Consider the following 19976-nt stretch of genomic DNA (forward strand, 5'->3'; position numbering starts at 1 on the left):
GTCTTTCCCAACTCTACCTGGAAATGCCAAGAATTAAACCTGGGACCTTCTGCATGCGAAACAGATGCTCCACCACTGAGCTACAGCCCCATCCTCTCTCTGCTATTATTCATTATTATTAGCCATAAAGATATCCCGAGGTGTTTTGAGGTGTTGCCTCCTCCTCCTCCTCCTGCTCCTGCTCCTGCTCCTCAGGGGGGAAAGTAAGATGACAGGCTTATTCCTCAGAAGCTGAGCTTCCCTTCATTTTTTCTTTCTTTTCCCCTACTGGATGTAGAAGCATTGCTTCGGAATGCATTGGGATTTCAGAGCTTTGTGAACACAGATTGAGAGCTGTTACAGTATGTATGCCAGTGGGTGCTATGATGTTTAGTAGTGCTTTTTGTTCCTCTGCAGCTCCTGTACTTTTGGGGGCAGCTGTAGCTGTTGGGTGGAGCTTCTGCAAATCCTGAGAGTTACAATAAAGAGCAGTTGTGCTTTTTAGGCTTTTGTGTTCCTTCTATTTTTACTGCTACCAACACAGCAGAGACTGAACTATGAATCTAGAATTTCCTTGGTTTGAATCATGCCTTTGCTATGAATTCACTAGGTGACCTGAGGCAAGCCATTCCCTCTGGTATTAGCCCCAGGTCTTCAATAGGGGTAAAATAATACTCACTTAGCATAAAGGTTTGTTGTAAAGATCACAAGAAGATAGAGAGGCCATTCACATTATCATATGGGGGTGGTTTGTGGGAGGAGGGCAGCTCCTACCCTGTTACAAAGGACCAGCTCTGCAAACCTTCAATTGACTCTGCAAATCATGTACTCAGACAAGCATGGCAGCCAGGAGCTTGAAACAGAGAAGGTCCTCTTAGGATTGGGAGAACTATCCTGGCATGCATTGTGCTGCCAGGAGAAGGGAAAATCTCATGATATCTGCATCTGCCCTCTTATTGGCCATGAGGAGACAGGAGGTGGGCTCAGCCATATTCAAGCCATTTTGAGGAATGGATCACAGAGAGTGTTGTGCAGAGTGGCATATTTACAGATAGAACCCCTGTAGCTGCAGCTCTCTGTTTCAAACATGGCAGCCAGCTGCCGGGAGCTACTGCAAAAGGAAAATGCTGACACACAAGCAGACTCCAAGGTATCAATCTTTTTTTATGGTCATAGACCAGCACAAAGTGCATGTGAGAGTTACAATCAGCAAAAAGCATAAAAGGCATAAAAGATACAAAGGGCATAAAAGGTGTAAGGTAAAGTGTGCCGTCACGTCGATTTCTACTCCTGGCGACCAAAGAGCCCTGCTGTGGTTGTCTTTGGTAGAAGACAGGAGGGGGTTACCATTGCCATTTCCTGTGCAGTACGAGATGATGCCTTTTAGCATTGTCCTTTATTTCGGTTTTAGACCAGCACATAATAAAATACAGCTTCATTTAAAACATAAAATCCCAGCAATTCGGTATGCATTTTACACAAAATGTAACAGTACCTGGCCACAATATGCAGTATCTTCAAATTAAAATTAGAAAGCAAACAATTTAAATAAAAATCATCTGTGTTATCCAGAATTGGGGCAATTAATTTGAGCCTAATACCCCTGTAAGAATCACAATACAAGATTACATCCGCAGTAGTTTTGACAGTAACAGAGCCACAAGGACATAATCTAGATGCTTGCGGTATACCCTTAAACCTCCCATCCAAAATAGCGGTAGGGAGGGCATTTATGCGAGCAAGTGTTAAAGCACATCTGATTTTTGGAATGAAAATGTTGCCCAGATACTCCACAGGTTTCGACTCAACACTTTGACTGCTTATATATATGCCACTTGGTAATCTAGCTACTTCTACTTGTAAATCCATATCGAGAATACGCTGCCTGATAGTTCTGCTGGCTCACTCAAAATCCAATCTAATTAATTCATCTTGTGAAAAACCGTATTGGTTCAATTTACATCTAACCTCCAATTTCCATTTTGAGTTAAAGTTATCTGCCAATATCAAGTGAGAGGAGAGCTGGTCTTGTGGTAGTAAGCATGACTTGTCCCCTTAGCTAAGCAGGGTCTGCCCTGGTTGCATATGAAAGGGAGACTAGAAGTGTGAGCACTGTAAGATATTCCCCTCAGGGGATGAAGCCGCTCTGGGAAGAGCAGAAACTTTCGAGTTCCCTCCCTGGCTTCTCCAAGATAGGGCTGAGAGAGATTCCTGCCTGCAACCTTGGAGAAGCCACTGCCAGTCTGTGGAAGACAATACTGAACTAGATAGACCAATGGTCTGACTCAGTATATGGCAGCTTCCTATGTTCCTATGTAAGTGGACTAGCCCTATTTGTGTAGACACTAATTTTAGCCAGAATTGAATAATACATTTCCAGTAACATGTTTCCACTCTAAGTAATCCCACCTCCTGTCTAGTGACAACATTTGGGACACAGCAAGGGATCTGTAGAATAGAGCTAATAATTTTAGTTTGAATTGTTTCCACAGGAGCAAAATTACTGAATGGACCTAATTGATCTCCATATAGGAGCTGGGGATAAACTTTTGTGGTAAATAATTTAATTGCAGCAGGGAACTGCAATATAAAACTGTGATATTGTAAAGGCTGCAGGAACTATGGTGTATATATACATGTGCAGTTATAAAAAAGATAAAAGGAAGGGACCAAAATAGCTGTAAGAGTGCAAGGCTATCTGGGGAGCACTATGGTAGCGAGCTGTGGGCGCACTGGAGCTATGCTGTAAAGTTGGGTGCTGAGCACGAGCTAGTGATCATCATCCGATGAATTCTGAGCACTGCTGTACAGAACCTGGCAACACTATATGTGAAAGCGGGGTTAGCATCAGAAAGCAGTAGAGAGGTGTAGAATTGTCCCATGCGACCTGGGTACTTGTGCAGTAATGGCAAGATAAGAGTGGAGCAGATGTCCCTGTAGTACAAGCAATGTAGGAATACATGCTTTGTTACCACTTCGCCTGACCCACAGGGGCATTGTTGCTCCGAGAGTGGAATCTTTCTGTATTGTCCTTCAAGCACTGCTGAGGGGAAAGTGTGGCATCACACCAGAGGGAAGGCCCTCTTGTGCTTTGGGACTTCCAGGTATGTTATGTATGCCACGGGAGAGGCAGAATACATAAGTCTTTAACTGATGAGGAAGTTCGGGGCCCTGCCTAGATCGGTTTGGCATTCGGTGAGGCTATTCACACGATGGGGCAAAATCGGGCTAGTCTCCGCTAGCCCGATTTCACCCCATTGTATGAACCAATGGGCTCGGCTGCAAGCCCGGTGGTTCCTAGGTGGGTAACCCACCTAAATACCCCTGCCCTAAACCAGGTTTGTAGAGCAAGCGCTCCGCAAACCTGGTTTTGAAGATCGTGAGTAGCCGTGGTGCGGCTCTGTGTTGTGCCTACTTATGAGGAGACCCCCGGATGGGAGGTGAAAAGCCACCTCCCGGCTCCAGGGGTCTCACCAGCATGCCCTGCGCACTCGTGCACTGCATGCTGGAGCTTCCGGGGGCCAATCGGCCCCCACTCCCCCCAGCCCCTGCCAACTCTGTCATGGAGCCGGCAATCGTGTGGGCGGCCGATCCAGCCGCCCAGGGCTACTGCCCCGATCATCTGTGGGGAGAGCAGGCTTAGCCCTGCTTAGCTGCAAAAACCGGGTCTCACTGATCATGAGACCCAGCTCTATGACTGTTATGCACTGTTTAATGAGAGCTTTGGCCTGCATGGAACCCATGTCAGTTAGAAAGAAGGGGGGAAGGCCCAGTGATGATATTTTTGTCATGACTGACTGTTTCCAATTAGATTGGAAATTTGGTCATCACTTAAGTTTAGGAGGGCAAGACCAAAAGGGCAGAAGTTTAATCTAAGCCAGTACCTATGTATGGCCATTGAACACCCTAGCCTGCACTTTCATCATGCCTGTCTCCAGGCGCAAGGTGGCATTAGAGACACATCTTGGGACATGAAGGGCTGCTCTTTAAAATTTGGATTGTACAAGCTCCACTGGGGTGAAATTGGGGAAGGGACCCAGTTGGTTGCTGTAGAGAAGCTGTGCTAATGGCTTAGCTTCGAAAAGCTTGAGTGCAGCGGGTATGTAGTGGCCCCCTCTTGTCGGAAGGAATTGAAGGATAGCAGAGGAGCTCCTCTGTGCGCTTTGAGCAGTGTTTTCCCCATGAGCTTTCCTTGTGCCAGAAGGAGGACCCCTAGATATTTGAAGCAAGGAAACTGTTGGATCTTGTGTCTGTCTAAACACCAAGAGTAGATCTTCCATCGAAGGCCATAATTTTGGTTTTATGATAGTTGAGTTCCAACAGGTCTTTCTTGCAGTACTGTGCTAGGGCCCTCAGTGCTCTTTTGAGGCTGATGGGGGTCCTTGAGAGTATCTCTGCATCACCTGCATGTAGCAGGGTGGAGATATGTCTCCCAGCAAGTTTTGTGGGATGAAAATCTTGGTTGTTGAGCTGGCCCACCATGGTGTTAAAGTAGAAGTTGAATAGGAGTGGGGCCAGAATGCAGCCTTGCTCGACATCCTTCCGGGCTTTGACGGCACTTGTGAGATGTCCCTGGGGGTTGTTGTGAGCCGCTCCAAGCAGTAGTGTACTGGAGGAGCAGGGTATAAATATTTTAAATAAATAAATAAATAAATTGCACCTTACACTGAGCAATGTACCTGCATGCAGCATGTGTATTAGGTATAACAGGCCCCGGTCAAATTAAGGAGGCTTCTATCTTCTCCCAGTTTGACACAAACGATTGAATAGAATGCTGCCTTGAGGTCTATGAAGGCGGCATAGAGGGAGGTTGTGTTGCAGGAAGAACATTTTCTACGATGTGCTGGAGCATTGGTCAATCATGGAATGGTCTTCCCTAAAGCCAGGCTGCAAGTAGATTTTCTTCTTCCAACTAGTCCCTGTGTTTCCAATGTAGATGTTTCACATAGAGCTTACTGATTACTGAGCTTACATAGAGCAGGCTGATGGACCTACAGTTGGCGGGGTCATCCATTCTGCCCTTTTTGAAAATAGGGACAATGGTCACTAACCCCCAGTCCTTGGTTATTCGGCCATGAGTATCAGTGAAGGTAAAGAGTGAAGCCAGTATGGGGCCTTCCCAGGACTTAGTTGGGCAACGAGGCTCTTGATCTCAGATGTTGTCACTGGGGTCCATGCAGGCGTGTCCTCTATAGCTTGAATAGGGTTTTCGCTTACTGCTGAGCTATCCTCATAAAGTTCATGAAAGTATTTTTCCCAGATCCCGGGGGGGGATGTGGCAATACAGATGGCCGAACCGTTGCTGTGAGTGCACATTTTGTGATGTGCCAGAACGAGACTGAATAATTTGATCTGAATGCCTGGATGAGTCACATCCAATTGTCTTTCATGGCTTCTCTTTTCTTACGCAAACTCCAAGGTAGGATGGCTCCTCTTTTCATCCTGTCTTGGTAAAGAACCAGGTTAAAAAGTTGAGCTACCAAGGTTTTAGCATGCTGGGTGAGAAGGATTCCCGTGGGTCCATATGAGCCTGGCTAGCTGTGTTTAATAGCTGTGTTTAAGGCACGCTTCATGTCTCCGCGACGTGCGCGTGCGTGTGTGGCCACGCGCGCACGCACATCGCGGAGACGTGAAGCGTGTGCGACGTGCGCACGCCAAAAGGCTTCTTGAGGGCCTTCTTGAAGCCTTTTGCAGCCAAGCAGGGGAAGGGGCGGCAGGGAGGTATCCTGCCGCCCCAATTACTGACAAAAATACATGCGCTGGAGGGGGGAAAGCAGAGGGAGGGGTAAGGAAACCCTCCCTCCACCCTTAAAGGAACCCCCACCCCAGTGCTGGACAGCAGCTCTGCAGTTCCATGCACACCTCTAGTGAGTACCATAACTGGGGCAGCCACTGTGTGGGAGGCAGGGTGGGGTGCTGCTGCTCCTGGTGGCTTGCAGGTGCCAGCAGTATCGCCAGTAATGACTTTTTAAAGGTCTCTCACTGCCCCCCACAGCACCACCCTCACCAGCTGCCTCAGCATTTATGCTGTACTTACTAAATTTGCAGACCATCCTTGGTGCATTATTTCATGCACATGACAAGTGATCCTTAGCTGCTGGTGTACAGTAGGATGGTCCACACAATGATGACTAGGATAGGAGACACCTCCTGCCCTAGTTTGGGATCTGTGCAGGCCCCCGACATTTGATCATCTGTGAGGGGGAAACAAGATTGGAGGATCCTTCCCTGATTGTGTGGAAAGAAGCAGTTGGGTTGGAGGGCTTTTCCTCCTACTTTATTCAGAAGGAGCCCTCTGACCCAGCTACTGGTTGCCACACAATGACGAAAGAAGCACCTTATAACCACCATTCTTTTTATAAACATTTTTGTAGATTTTGCTGTAAATCTACAGTAGTATCTTAACCATGCGCACCAAAAATCAGTTGAAAACAGTATGGACCTTCATAGATTACAAGTCATTTTCTTCTTAATCCAGAAAGCAACAAACAGATGTGTATGTTCAACAATCACTCACCTTGAATAAAAATTATTCATGGGTACAAGACTATCATGCAAAAAATGTACATATAAAAATAGGGAAACCAACTTCCGTCTTCAAAGATCCTTTCTTAGAGATACTGTCTAACACGTGACTAACAAAATGTGCACACTTTGAGAGGCTGTGGGGGTGGGGTGGGATGGAGACCTCACACAACTCCCCAATTCCCCCTGCACATGCGCAGTTGTGCAGAAGCCATTAGAATCCCAAGTGCTCCAGAAAGACTCTGCAAGATCAGAAACATGTCACTGATCCTCAGCAACATGTTTCTGATCTTGCAAAGCCCTTCAGAGCATGGGGAGCATGGGATGCTAATGGCTCTTGTGCAGCAGCATGTGTGCAAGGGAATGGGCGAGTTGTGCAAGGGCTCCCCTTTGCACTCCTTTGAAGTGTGCCCACTTCATTATCCAGGATGTCAGCCACTCTATAGACCACCAATTACGGTTGCCATATTCAAGCTTTACAAATCCAGGTACCCTAATTTGCATATTATGCAAATCAGTTTGCAAATTTGTATATTATACAAATTACTCAGATTAACTGATGCACTGTTCAATTGACTTATTTATTTATTTATTATTAAAACTTTTATACTGCCCTTCCAAAAGGCTCAGGGTGGTTTACATTAAAACACCATTAAAACCAGTTAATAATTAAAGCAAAAATTATAAAAGCATAAAACAATGATTAACAATTAAAAACATTGTAAAACAACAATTAAATAGTCAGAACAATTTAAAAACAAGTTTTAAAAAGCTAAAAAAGACTGGCTGAAGAGATGTGTTTTCAGAAGTTTTTTAAAAATTGCCAGAGATGGGGAAGATCATATCCCAGCAAGGAGTGCATTCCACAATCTTGGGGCAGCAGCCGAGAAGGCCCGTTTCTGTGTAGCCACCAAACGAGTTGGCGGCAACTGGAGACGGACCTCCTCAAGTGACCTCAATGGGCGGTGGGGCTCATAACGAAGAAGACGCTCTATTAAACACCCAGGGCCTAAGCCGTTTAGGGCTTTGTAAGTTAGAACTAGCACTTTGTATTTTGCCTGGAAACCTATTGGCAGCCAGTGTAGCTCCATCAACAGAGGGGTAATGTGGTCTCTCCGAGATGACCCAGAGACCAACCTGGCTGATGCATTCTGAACCAACTGAAGTTTCCGGACTACGTACAAAGGCAGCCCCATGTAGAGCGCATTACAGAAGTCAAGTCTGGAGGTTACCAACAGATGTACGACTGTTTTAAGGTGATTGATCTCAAGAAACGGGCGCAGCTGGCGTATCAGCCGAAGCTGATAGAAAGCACCCCTGGCCACCGCCTGAACTTGAGAAACCAGGGAGAAGTGTGAATCCAGAAGTACTCCCAGACTGGGAAATTGTTCCTTTTGGGGAAGTGTGACCCCATCTAGAGCACATAGATCAAAATTGTCTCTAGAGTTCTGACCTATCACAATAAGTACCTCCGTCTTATCTGGATTCACCTTCAGTTTATTCTCCCACATCCAGCCCATTACTGCTTCCAGGCAGGCATTTAGGGAGGCTATGCCAACTCCTGAAGAAGCTGACATGGAGAAGTAGATCTGGGTGTCATCAGCATACTGGTAACACCCAGCTCCAAATCCCCTGATGATCTCTCCCAATGGTTTCATGTAGATATTAAAAAGCATTGGAGAAAGTATGGAACCTTGAGGAACACCATACTTAAGCTCAGATTTCGAAAGCAACAATCTCCAATCGACACCATTTGGAATCTGTCCGAGAAGTAGGAGTGGAACCACTGTAAAACAGTGCCTCCAACCCCCAACACCCTCAGACGTTCCAGAAGGATACTATGGTCGATAGTATCGAAAGCCACCGAGAAATCCAAGAGGATCAACAGAGTCACACTTCCTCTGTCAATTCCCAACTGGAGATGATCCATCAGGCCGACCAAGGCAGTCTCCACCCCATAGCCCACCCCAAAACCAGTTTGAAATGGGTCTAGATAATCAGTTTCCTCCAAGACTGCTTGGAGCTGAGAGGCCACCACCCTCTCAATTACCTTGTCCAGCCATGGGAGATTGGAAACTGGCCTATAATTGCTCAACTCTGAGGGATCTAACGCAGAATTCTTTAGAAGAAGTCTAATAATTGCCTCTTTAAGACAAAGAGGCATCCTGCCCTCCCTCAGAAAAGCATTTTTGATTTCTACCAGGCCACCTACAACAGCCTCCCTGCTAGATCGAACAGCCCATGTTGGACAAGGGTCAAGAGAACAAGTGGTATGCCTCACCTCTCCAAGCAGCTTGTCCACATCATCAGAAGTCACAAACTGATATTGATCCAGTCGAATCGTATAAGAGGAGTTGTTGGACATCTCCAATTCAGACATCAAATTAATTGTGGAGTCTCCATCTAAGTCGGCCAGAATCCAAGAGATATTGTCTGCGAAAAATTCATTAAACACATCACAGTGGGTGACTGATGCTTCCAAATTCTGGTTCAAGGGCAGATACTAGTCCCCTCACAACCCTGAACAACTCCGCTGGACATGAACTCGCAGAGACAATACGGGCAGAAAAGAACCACTTCTTTGCCACACGTATCCTGAGCATAGATCTTTAGATGTGTTCCGTGTCGTAATCTGTCGGATTCGAGTCGAGTCTTTCTCCACTTGCGCTCCAGTCGCCTACCTTGCTGCTTCAGCCCCCGTAGATCTTCTGTATACCAAGGGGCCAATTTTGAAGCAGGTTGGAGGGGACTCTTAGGAGCAATCGTGTCTACTGCCCTGGTGAGCAAGTTGTTCCAATTCTCAACCAGGGCATCAACAGGATCACCAGCAGAGCCAACACTGGATCCATCCAAGGCTTCTTGGAATCCTACCGGATCCAGTAACCTCTTCAGGCGGACCATTCTAATAGGCCCTTCGACTTGTATTTGTCCTGGATATCTACCAGCAATAGTTGGGGAGGATCATTTTACCTCACCACTTACCTGAGCATAAATAGCCAGACTTTATATCCCAGCACTTTCTAATATAAAAGTACAGTTTTTAACCTTGTCTAATTAGCTGTGGGTAGTGCTGCCATGGATTCTTCACCAATCCCACTACATTTTCCAGTTCTTGAGTATGCTTTTTATTGGTGAATAAATATGCTATTTATTGGTTTAAATATGCTAATTTAAATCTACTATTTATTGGTGAAGATACGAAATCAAATCTCATGCTGAGGAGCAGTGCTGAGTGCATTTTCATCACCACTAATTCTACAATTGACCTTACAAAACTGGCACTAGGAATTAAAGCTTTCAGGCCTGAGCTTTGTCATGGTCACCATTTACATCCTGAGATAAGTACATAAAGGGGTTAGTCACATGATTGTGCGGGCCAGCGGGAGGAAGGCAGGGTTCAACCTCCCCTCCCTAGATGATCGACTTTTGCTGCTTTGGCACATGAGCCACGCCCCCATATGACCCCCTCTGCCAGCAGCAGCGCAGATCACTGTCTGCACTGCTGCTAGCAGCACGGAACAACAAAGGCCAGCACTTGTTTTCCTGGCCTCCAGATATCCCACAAGGTACCACGTGATGAGCGTGGTGCCTCGAGGGATTCCCCTGTCAGACGGGCATTCTAGGCACCTGTCTCTGTGTCTCCTCGGGGTCCAAGGAGACTCTCAATTCTGGCAGCCAGGTTAAAGTGGCTGTAGGATTAAAGACATAAAGGAAAATTGATTAAAGGCATAAAGGAAAATCGTCTAATAGGGATGTGCAAACAGGTTCGACCATTCGAGGCCAAACCAAAGCATCCTCTGTTTGGTCTGACCCCGGACCAAGCACACCTTGACTGTTTGGGGTGGGGTGGGGTGTGCAGACCTTTTTGTAAAATAAAAATAAAAATTGGCCACACAGAAGCCAATTGCACAGGTGCCCACGCTGGAGGGGGAAGGCCCAAACAGGCCAAAGAGCCAGCCGAACAGCTGGTATAGGCATGAAGGGAGGCCAGCGGGGGGAAGGGGAACCTCTGCGGGGACCCGCCCCCCCCACATACCATCTCCAACAACTCCCCCGAAGGGGGTACGTTTAATTTAATTTAACCCCACCCCCCGGACCAGACCAGAATGAGAGGGGGGTTTGCAGGGGTACCGGATAGAACTGGCCCAGTGGGGTTCAGGTCCGGACTCGAATCAAACTGGACCAGCCAGTTCCATGCACACCCCTAGCATCTAAAAGCCAGGCTTGGGAGTGGGGTTAGGCTGAGTGCCGGGATCCACACAAGCAGCCTAGATTGGGCTAAGCTGCCCTAGCCTGGGCTAGGCTGCTGCTCGTGAAAACTGTTCATGAGAATGTAACACCAAAATTACTCTCTCTGATTTAGAATACTAGTATAGACAGGAAAAGAGCTGGGGGCAGGATAATTCCTAGTGGCTTAAAGCAAAATTAAAAAAAAAAAAACACCCCCAAACAACCCCCAAATATCTATAGGAAAAAACTGAACTAAGTTTGAGATATTAATGGACACAATAATTTAAAAAAAAAAAATACACTGAACTTTTCAGTTAAGGCTGCAATTTTTATACACTTATTTGGGATAAAATCTTATTGAAACCACTGATACTTACTTCTAAGTAGGCATTGCAGTATAAAGCTAAAACATTAAACATTACAATCTATAGGTAGGCAGTGCTTTACATCAAAATCAAGCTATTCTCTCAGCTGCCCTATAGAGATCCCCTGCTGACAAAAAACAAAGGCAACATTCTTCAAGGAGATTATTTGTTGTAAACCTCTCCCAGTGTTTCACTTGCCTTTCTCTAAGTCCAGTGGTTGAACAGAATAGTGACCCATTAAGATTTTGTTCCTTAACTTCACTTTGACAAAGGCTAGGACTTGACTTTAAAAAAGAATAGAAAGAAAGAAAGCTGGGAATCTGGACAAGCTAATGAGCTAACCAGATGCCAGGGAATATGCCTAAAATCCGGTAAATACCTGGAAATCTGAGGGAGATGACAACCTTACCACCGATGGACAACAGGTAACCTTCAGGGCAGAGTAGATGTTAGCTGCCCACTAAAATTGTAATGAAGGTATAGTAAAGAGTATGCCAACTGCTTTCTTCAGAAGGAAAATAATATTGTTTTCAACTGCTGTAAAAAAAACCCCAGTGGTATTCCACACTTGAATATTAATGTGATACCCATTGGACATTCCCCACCACCCACCCACCCCCACACACCTGTAGAACACCTTGACAGACATATTCTGGCACAATAAATTCCCAACTATTATCTTTTAGCTGCCAAGTGAAAACTACATGATTTCTCTCTCTCTCTTTAGATTGTTTTGCATTTTAATTGTCTACTGAATGCTGCTCATTTTTGTCAATCTTAGCTTATTCTGTTGTATCTTTTTGTAAGCTGTCTTGGAGGTATTATGCGGAAAGTTGAAAGCAGAAATCTTTTAAAATAAATTAAATAACAAGTAGGTGAGGCCCTTTGTTGACTGGGCAAAGTCATTTTGCATAGATTACACTGCTAGAAAAGTTCCAAAAAAATGAAATCAGGGAGGCTCTCTAATACTGTGGGAGTAACATTAGGGGGAACTGTGATATTGGCATGCTTGACCTAACCCTCAGAATGGGTTAGCTTCCTTAGTTAAACAATCAAGTCTCCAGCGAGGGAGGATGGAGCAGCCTGCATGGCGAGGGTGGCTATTTAAACTTTGAACTAAGGATATGCCAAAACACGATTCGGCTTTCTGAATTGCCGACTCCTCTCCCCAAGCATATTCTTACTAATTTAAGAGGCAGGATTGTTCATGCAAAATTTGAGATCTGTAGGTAACTGGGACTGTATAATATTCAGAACTGCTTCAAAAAACTACAAAAATTATTTAAATTTTCACCATGCATATAACAGAGTAAAAAGTAGTATATTCAGCCAATTTCAGTGGCAGGATTGTTCATGCAAAATTGGGTATCTGTAGGTCACTGAGAAGTATGATATTCAGAATTTCTTCCAAAAAACTACTCCCCCGCCCACGCTAAATTTTCACCATGCATATTCTGTTGTAAAAGGTAGTGCATTCAGTTAATTTCAGTGGCAGGATTTGTATCTGTAGATCATTGGGAAATATGACTTTATTTCACACAAACAAGTTCTTCAAAATATATCGTAGATTAAAGCTGGGTAATACGAGATCACCAGACTTCCATTGTCCCACTTTGTCGTTTTCCTGTTATGTTCTGCACATACATTCATTTTAAGCACTGCTTTCTTGAATTAAATAGGCTTACTGTGGCAAAGAACCACCAGTTAGAGGAAATTGTGGGGAAAATTGATTTCAAGGAATACACTGAAGAAAATGAAAGTGACAATATTAATGAAGGATGTGCAATTGCTTTAATTAAAAGGTCATCTACTTGTGTCCAGCCAGTTACTCGAAAATTGGATCTCCTTCTGTATGGCACAGGAAAAAAAGGTATAAGAAAATATGATAAAATGTGAACTTCTTGTGTGTAAGGAGAAGGATTCTAGAGGCCACAGAAAGGCAAGAGGAGAGGGTTAGGGTTATATCAACAGCCTCTAGTTGGAGGGTTATAGGCCACCTCCAGCCTCAAAGGCAGGATGCCTCTGAGTACTAGTTGCAGGGGAGTAAGCAGGAGACAGACCATGCCCTGTAGGCTTCCAGAGGCATCTGGTGGGCTACTGTGTGAAACAAGATACTGGACTAGATGGGCCTTGGGCCTGATCCAGCAGAGCTGTTCTTATGTTCTTATCTTCTTTGCCTTTAATCCTACAAAGTATTTGTTTGTTTGTTTGTTTGTTTGTTTGTTTGTTTGTTTGTTTAATGCATTTTTATACCGCCCTAACCCAAGGTCTCAGGGCGGTGTACAACAAATAAAAACAAAACATTAAAATCAATTAAATATTAAAAACAGCTTAAAACAAATCAATAAATAATTCAGAAGCTAAAAATTACAAAGTTAAAAAGCTAAAAGGCCTGGGTAAAAAGATAAGTCTTTAGAGACTTTTTAAAAGCTGCTAGAGATGGGGAGACTCTTATTCCCACGGGAAGTGCATTCCAAAGTCTCGGGGTGACAACAGAGAAGGCCCATCCCTGGGTGGCCACCAGACGACATGAAGGTAGCCACAGACGAGGCTTCCCTGATGTACACAGTGGATGATGGAGATCATGCAGAAGAAGACGCTCTCTTAAGTACCATGGGCCTAGCTGTTTAGGGCTTTATAGGTCATAACCAGCACTTTGTATTTTGCCTGGAAACTTATTGGCAGCCAGTGCAACTCCTGTAATATAGGAGTAATATGGTCTCTTCGAGATGACCCGGAGACCAACCTGGCTGCCGCATTTTGTACTAATTGCAGTTTCCAGACTACATACAAAGGCACATAGAGCGCACATAGAGTGCATTGCAGTAATCAAGTCTGGAGGTTACCAACAAGTGTACTAATGTTTTGAAATCTTGAACCTCAAGAAACGGATGCAGCTGGTGTATCAACTGAAGCTGATAGAAAGCGCTTCTGGCCACTGCCTCAACCTGGGAAACCAGGGAAAGGTGTGGATCCAGAAGCACTCCCAAACTGCGTACCTGTTCCTTCTGAGGAAGTGTGACCCCATCTAGAACAGGTAGATCAATATCGCTTCCCGAGTGACGACCCCGAACAATAAGTACCTCCGTCTTTTCTGGATTCAGTCTCAGTTTGTTATCCCTCATCCAGCCCATTACTGCTTCCAAGCAGGCATTCAGGGAGGATATGCCTTCTCCTGACGATGTTGACATGGAGAAATAGATTTGGGTGTCATCAGCATACTGATAACACCCAGCACCAAATTTCCGGATGATCTCTCCCAACGGTTTCATGTAGATATTAAAAAGCATTGGAGACAGTATGGAGCCCTGAGGGACCCCATCTAAAAGCTCAGATTTTGAAGAGCAACAGTCTCGAAGCGACACCATCTGGGATCTTCCAGAAAGGTAGGAGCGGAACCACTGCAAAGCAGTGCCTCCCACCCCCAACTCCCTCAGACGTTCCAGAAGGATACTATGGTCGATAGTATCGAACGCCGCTGCGAGATCCAAAAGGACCAACGAAGTCACACTTCCTCTGTCAAGTCCCAATTGGAGATCATCCATCAGGCCGACCAAGGCAGTCTCCACCCCATAGCCCGTCTGAAAACCAGTTTGAAATGGGTCTAGATGGTCAGTTTCCTCTAAGACAAATAAAATTGTTAACAAATAAATTAAGTGTCACATTGTTACTAGTGGATAGGATTTTTCTAATGCAACTAGTCATGTTCTATGGAAAAGGCTATCATTCTATTTTTGGTGGAAACAAATGCCTGAGTAAATTCAGCATGTTTAATAGGAGAAGCCTAGGATCCTTGCCTCACAGACGCCATTTTCTGTAAGCTTTGACCCATCTTTTGTTTTTTCTTCCTAAGGATGGGAGGATTGTTGAACAAATCTTGGTCACCTCATAGGAGGAATCTATCAGATAGGCCTGTTCCTGAGCCTGCTCCAATCTGTTGTTCTGTTTTGTTTCTTTCCAGGAACTTATAAAGGACACTGTTTTCGAATCAACCACTTCCCTGAAGACAATGACTATGATCACGACAGTTCTGAATACCTTCTCCGTAAGTATAATAGCCAGAAGCATCCTTAAATAGGTATTAGAAGAAAGGGCAAGAGGTTTGGTTTGGTTTAGAATTACTCCATCTGAATGTAACACTTGAATTTAATCTTTGAATTGACACTTACCTAATACCAGCTGCCTTAATCCAACAAACTTTAGAAGTCTTTGATTCTAAACTAATGAAAAGTCAGTTCTATATACTCAAAAATTTAAAGGTTAAGACACCAATTGTTGATTTTTTTCTGCATGTCCACCAATATTCCAAAAGAGTCCATTCACACATGTATACTAATAAAGTTATTTAGATACTATGGAGAAATGAAACCAGATATTTGGCTAATTAGTTCAGAACAGCATGCAAAATTTATCCAGCAATACACCTACTCCATACACTACCGCTTTGATTTTATTTCACCTTGAAACCTGGCCACAATTCCCAAGTCCTCAAAACTCCCTTACCTAGACACTATATTTTGTCTCAGCATGAGATCTGGCCCCAGACTCCCTCTTTAATTCATCTTCAGTGCCATTCTCCCTCTGTTCCCTTTTCTATCTACTTTTTTCTCCAGAGCTGACATCAGAAGACAGCATGATGGGACAGCTGAACAGACAGCACACAGACTAACCACAAGTTTGGCCTTAGGCCACCAGCAGGGGCGGATCCAGGATGAAATTACAGGAGGTGCACTAGGAATCTCCCCGCCCCCATGTATAAAAAATATTGGTGCTTGGATTTCTCTCTCTCTTGCAAATGCACTATGCCAAGGGTGTCAAACTCAAATCTGGTGGAGAGCCAGATTGGATTCCAATGAACCTCTGGGGAGCCACTCATAGTCTTATGCCACCTTCTGTCACCTCGCGCCCACCTTGCACCACTTTCTGTCTTCCTCTTCCCCCACTTCTCTCATTCCCTTTCACCCCTGCCCCTTGCCCTGCCATATAAATTAGCTGAATACTTTTTACTCCAAAACACACTCAGAGGAAGATTGAATTTTTTAAAATAAATTTTTTAGAAGAAATTCTGAACAACATCCCTGTTGAGACCAGATTTTGCACGCACAATCCTGCCATTGTCCCCTCTTCCTCTCTCCCTTGCAGGGGTGTTGCTAGGTACTTAAAGATCCAGGGCTTAGGCTGACAGGGCCTGCCCAGGGGCCCACAGCCTCCCCACATTTTGATAATTTAACCCTTTCTTGCTCTTTAAAAGTGTTCAACATTCTCCGCCCCACTAGTTTACTTCACCGCTAAAAATCTCCTTTTTTCCCCTGCATTAGGTTTCTCCTGCAATCAATAACCACACACTGTTTAGAACCAGTGTGCTGTAATCATTAGAGTGAGTCAGTCATGAAACCTGCTGCAGGACATTAGGTGAAACATTCTCTCTCTCTCTCCTCCAAACCTGCCTCACAGGATTGTTGTGAGGATAAAAGTGAGGTGGAAGATCATTCACATTACCCTGAACTCTTTGGAGGAAGAACAGGATATGTGTCATAATAAGACACATAATAAGAGCCAATATGGTGTAGTGGTTAGAGAGCTGGACTAGGACCAGGGAGACCCAAGTTCAAATCCCCATTCAGCCATGATACTAGCTGGGTGACTCTGGGCCAGTCACTTCTCTCCCAGCCTAGCCTACTTCAAAGGGTTGTTGTGAGGAGAAACTTAAGTATGTAGTACATCACTCTGGGCTCCTTGGAGGAAGAGCGGGATGTAAATTTAAATAATAATATGTGTCTATAACAGACCTGCTCAAATTAGCCCCCCTCCCCAGCTGTTTTTGGACTACAACTCCCATAATCACCAGCCACAGTAGCCAATAGCCATGGATTATGGGAGTTGTAGGCCAACATGTACAGGAGGGCCGAAGTTGAGCAGCCCTGGTCTATAACATATACATATTTATATTGACTTTTAGCTACATGCACTCCGATCACCAACATGTGCACTCAGAAGCAAACTCAAACATCTTTTTTTACACCTATCACAGCAGCCCAGTTTGGATTTTGTTTAAGCAAAAAGCATTAACTATAGTGTATGTCTATACACTACAGTGTGTATAGTGTGTGTCTATACACTACAGAAGGAAAGACCACCAATTTTATTTCAAACAGGACAGCAGAATGCCATATATGATTATTCCAATTTCTTAGGATTTAAAGTCAACCAAGCATTTCATTGGCAAGAGAGTTTTTAAAATGAGTTTCTTGTGATCTGATTTGCAAAACCTTATTTTGACACAAGTGTATAAAGATAGACTTTTAAAGGAGGATGAGACTTAATGTTCATTTTAGCAATTTGTTAACTTATTAAACTTATTAAAAAGACAATGAAGCTATTCCCACGATCAGCAAAAATCAGGCTAGGGAAGGCCAGCCTGATTTCTCCCAATAATGGGAAGCAACAGGAGCCACGTGGCTCCCGGTGGTGGCTCGGTGGCAAGCCCACTTACGGAGCACTTTAGCGACTCACGAGTAGAGGCTACAACAAGCCTCCTGGCATCGGGTGGCTCCCCAGAATGCCCTACGTCATTCTGGTATTTCCAGGGGCCAGGAGGCCCCTGAACCCCGCCTCCCCAACTGTCGTAAATCTGTTAGCTTGGCTAACCCAACAGGATTTACAACCCCCTCTGTGAGTTAACAGAAAGTAGCAGTGAAGCTACACGAAGGAAAATAAAAGGCTCACAAAGAAAATAGTAAATGAATTAAGTCCCCTGAACTGAACTAGGTACCCGCCTCTAACAATAACTGATTAATAACTGAAAAGAAAACATGGAGCAAGGAATGAAAAAGGAACGAAGGACACCAGAACAAGGAATTAACGGAACAAAGCAGGAAAGCACAAACAAGGGCAAACAGGAACTCGAAAAAGTTGGGAATGCAAAATAGCAGTCTGCAGTCAGTGAAAGTTTCTAACAGTATCTGAGCAACTGACGACTGCTAAATATATATGGCTCAAGAGAACCAGCAGCCCATCAGGCTTCCCTGACTCAGCACTTCTGCTTTCTTTCTTGTGATCTCCTGCACGACTCCCACTGAGCTTTCCTCTTGAGCCGTCTTCTCAAGACTGGTGAAATCTCAGCTTCCTCCTCATCAGGAATCATGATTGGCAGCTGTTCCAAATCCTCAGCTCCAGAGTCTGGTCTCCCTGCCAAATCCTGTTGCTGTGCCTCTGAGCCCTCACTAGCAGGCAAATCCTCCCTTTCCTGCTCTGACTCTTCTGAGTCAGAAGTCTGAGCCATGACAACAACCAGCTCCATGATGGAGCCATTAATTGTGTGGGCAGCTGATTCAGCCACCCAAGGAGAGCTCCTTGCTCGTCTGCGGGGAGAGTGGGTCAAGCCCGCTCTCCACATTGCTCAAGTGGAGAGCCTTAATATGTAAATTGTTTATATATAAGCCACTGTTACAAGCACAAAGCAAAACATAATAGTAATGATTATAAGGGGAAACATGTTGAGAAAGAACCATTTTCTCATATTTTGCTATTTAAGGCATTTTGAGAACTTTGCTGCTAAAACAGCAGCATAGAAATATATTTAATGGGGGTAGAGGGGATGGAGAGGGAGAGAAACCCACACAGAGAGACCAGATTAGAGCTATAAGGAGTTTAGTATCTTCAGGAACAAAAAGCAGGAACAAAAATATCCATTTTGTTATAGCATTTTTCCCTTCTCTCTTATTCTTTTTAAAGTTTTTAATACTTTTGAACTGACTAATTTCCTCACAAGAAAGTGTATTGTTGTGATGGGGAAGGTTTTTCTTACATGTTTGTATTAGAACTGGAAATGATTTTTTTTAAGTGTAAAACTCACACAAACACAAAGAAGAAACACATGCACACAAATTGAGATTACTTCTCTCATGTGTGTATATACACACACTCATGGGGGTAGGAAGAGGAATACAATGGCTTAAGCAAGGCGTTGGTTGCTTAATCTCTCTCACACAAAAAAACCCCAAACAGATACGGGTTGAGTGATTTTTTTATGTTTTACTTTCCTGGGGCGAAACAAGCCCAACAGCCAGTAACTCTATCCTGGCAAATTGCAGTACATTCAGAGGCTGGCCAGAGCAGGGGAGGAGCACAAGACCCCAGGAGAACAAATCAGTCTGCTGCTCCTTGCTGCTGCTCCTCCTGCTGGGAGAGAGCTGGAATAGCAGCTGGAAGTGAAGTTAACCCTTATTGATGCCGCCGCTGTGGAGGAACTGCCGATCGTGGGGCTGCCTTTGTAATAACCTCACTCTAAACCTCCAGACTAAAGTCAGATTGATACCCGGTCAGACCTATTTAATCACAGATGATAGTAGGAAAAAGAAATTTTCAAATAGGGAATTATTTGCAAAACCAATACTGTTCTGTATGTTTACAGTATTTCTAAAGTAATCTAGCTGTGGAAAATGAGATCTTGGCTCATGGTTCCATTTTCACCCTTGCACATGAGAAAGCCAGCCAGCCTTTTAGAGACCTGAAAGTTGTATAAGAGAAAGCCTCTTCTCCATTAGCCTTTCTCAGTTTTTCATTGGTTTTCTTTAAACTGGACTATTCTTAAAAGGCTTTTGAAAGCCACTCCCTGCAGATCAGTCTGTTGACTAGTATCCAACCATGACTCTTGTCTTGCCCATTATTTCAGTTTTACAAACGCACTTTAATTTTTGTTCTCTCTGGCTGACATCCAGATTAAAACTGTACTGGTGCAAATGTGTTGGTACAAGGCTGTGGTAGTTAGATGTGCCAAGTCAGGAGTTTGCGTTCCAGACTAGTGTTGCATTAGCACAGGCATAGAAGTAAACATGCTATTTTTGTTGCACAAGCTAACTTAGAATGCAAGGGATT

The 19976-nt window shown here is 44.4% G+C and overlaps 1 protein-coding gene across 1 annotated transcript in view; it reads left to right on the forward strand.

The window, feature by feature from the left end:
- Positions 1-19976, forward strand: part of CACNG4 (calcium voltage-gated channel auxiliary subunit gamma 4) — a 147072-nt gene that overhangs the window by 96880 nt on the left and 30216 nt on the right. The window contains exon 2 of the mRNA XM_053299121.1: positions 15061-15144. Coding sequence (XP_053155096.1) covers positions 15061-15144 — 84 coding nt within the window. The remainder of the gene's footprint in view (positions 1-15060; positions 15145-19976) is intronic.

The sequence above is a fragment of the Hemicordylus capensis genome, chromosome 2, assembly GCF_027244095.1.
Source record: "Hemicordylus capensis ecotype Gifberg chromosome 2, rHemCap1.1.pri, whole genome shotgun sequence".
NCBI lineage: Eukaryota > Metazoa > Chordata > Lepidosauria > Squamata > Cordylidae > Hemicordylus > Hemicordylus capensis.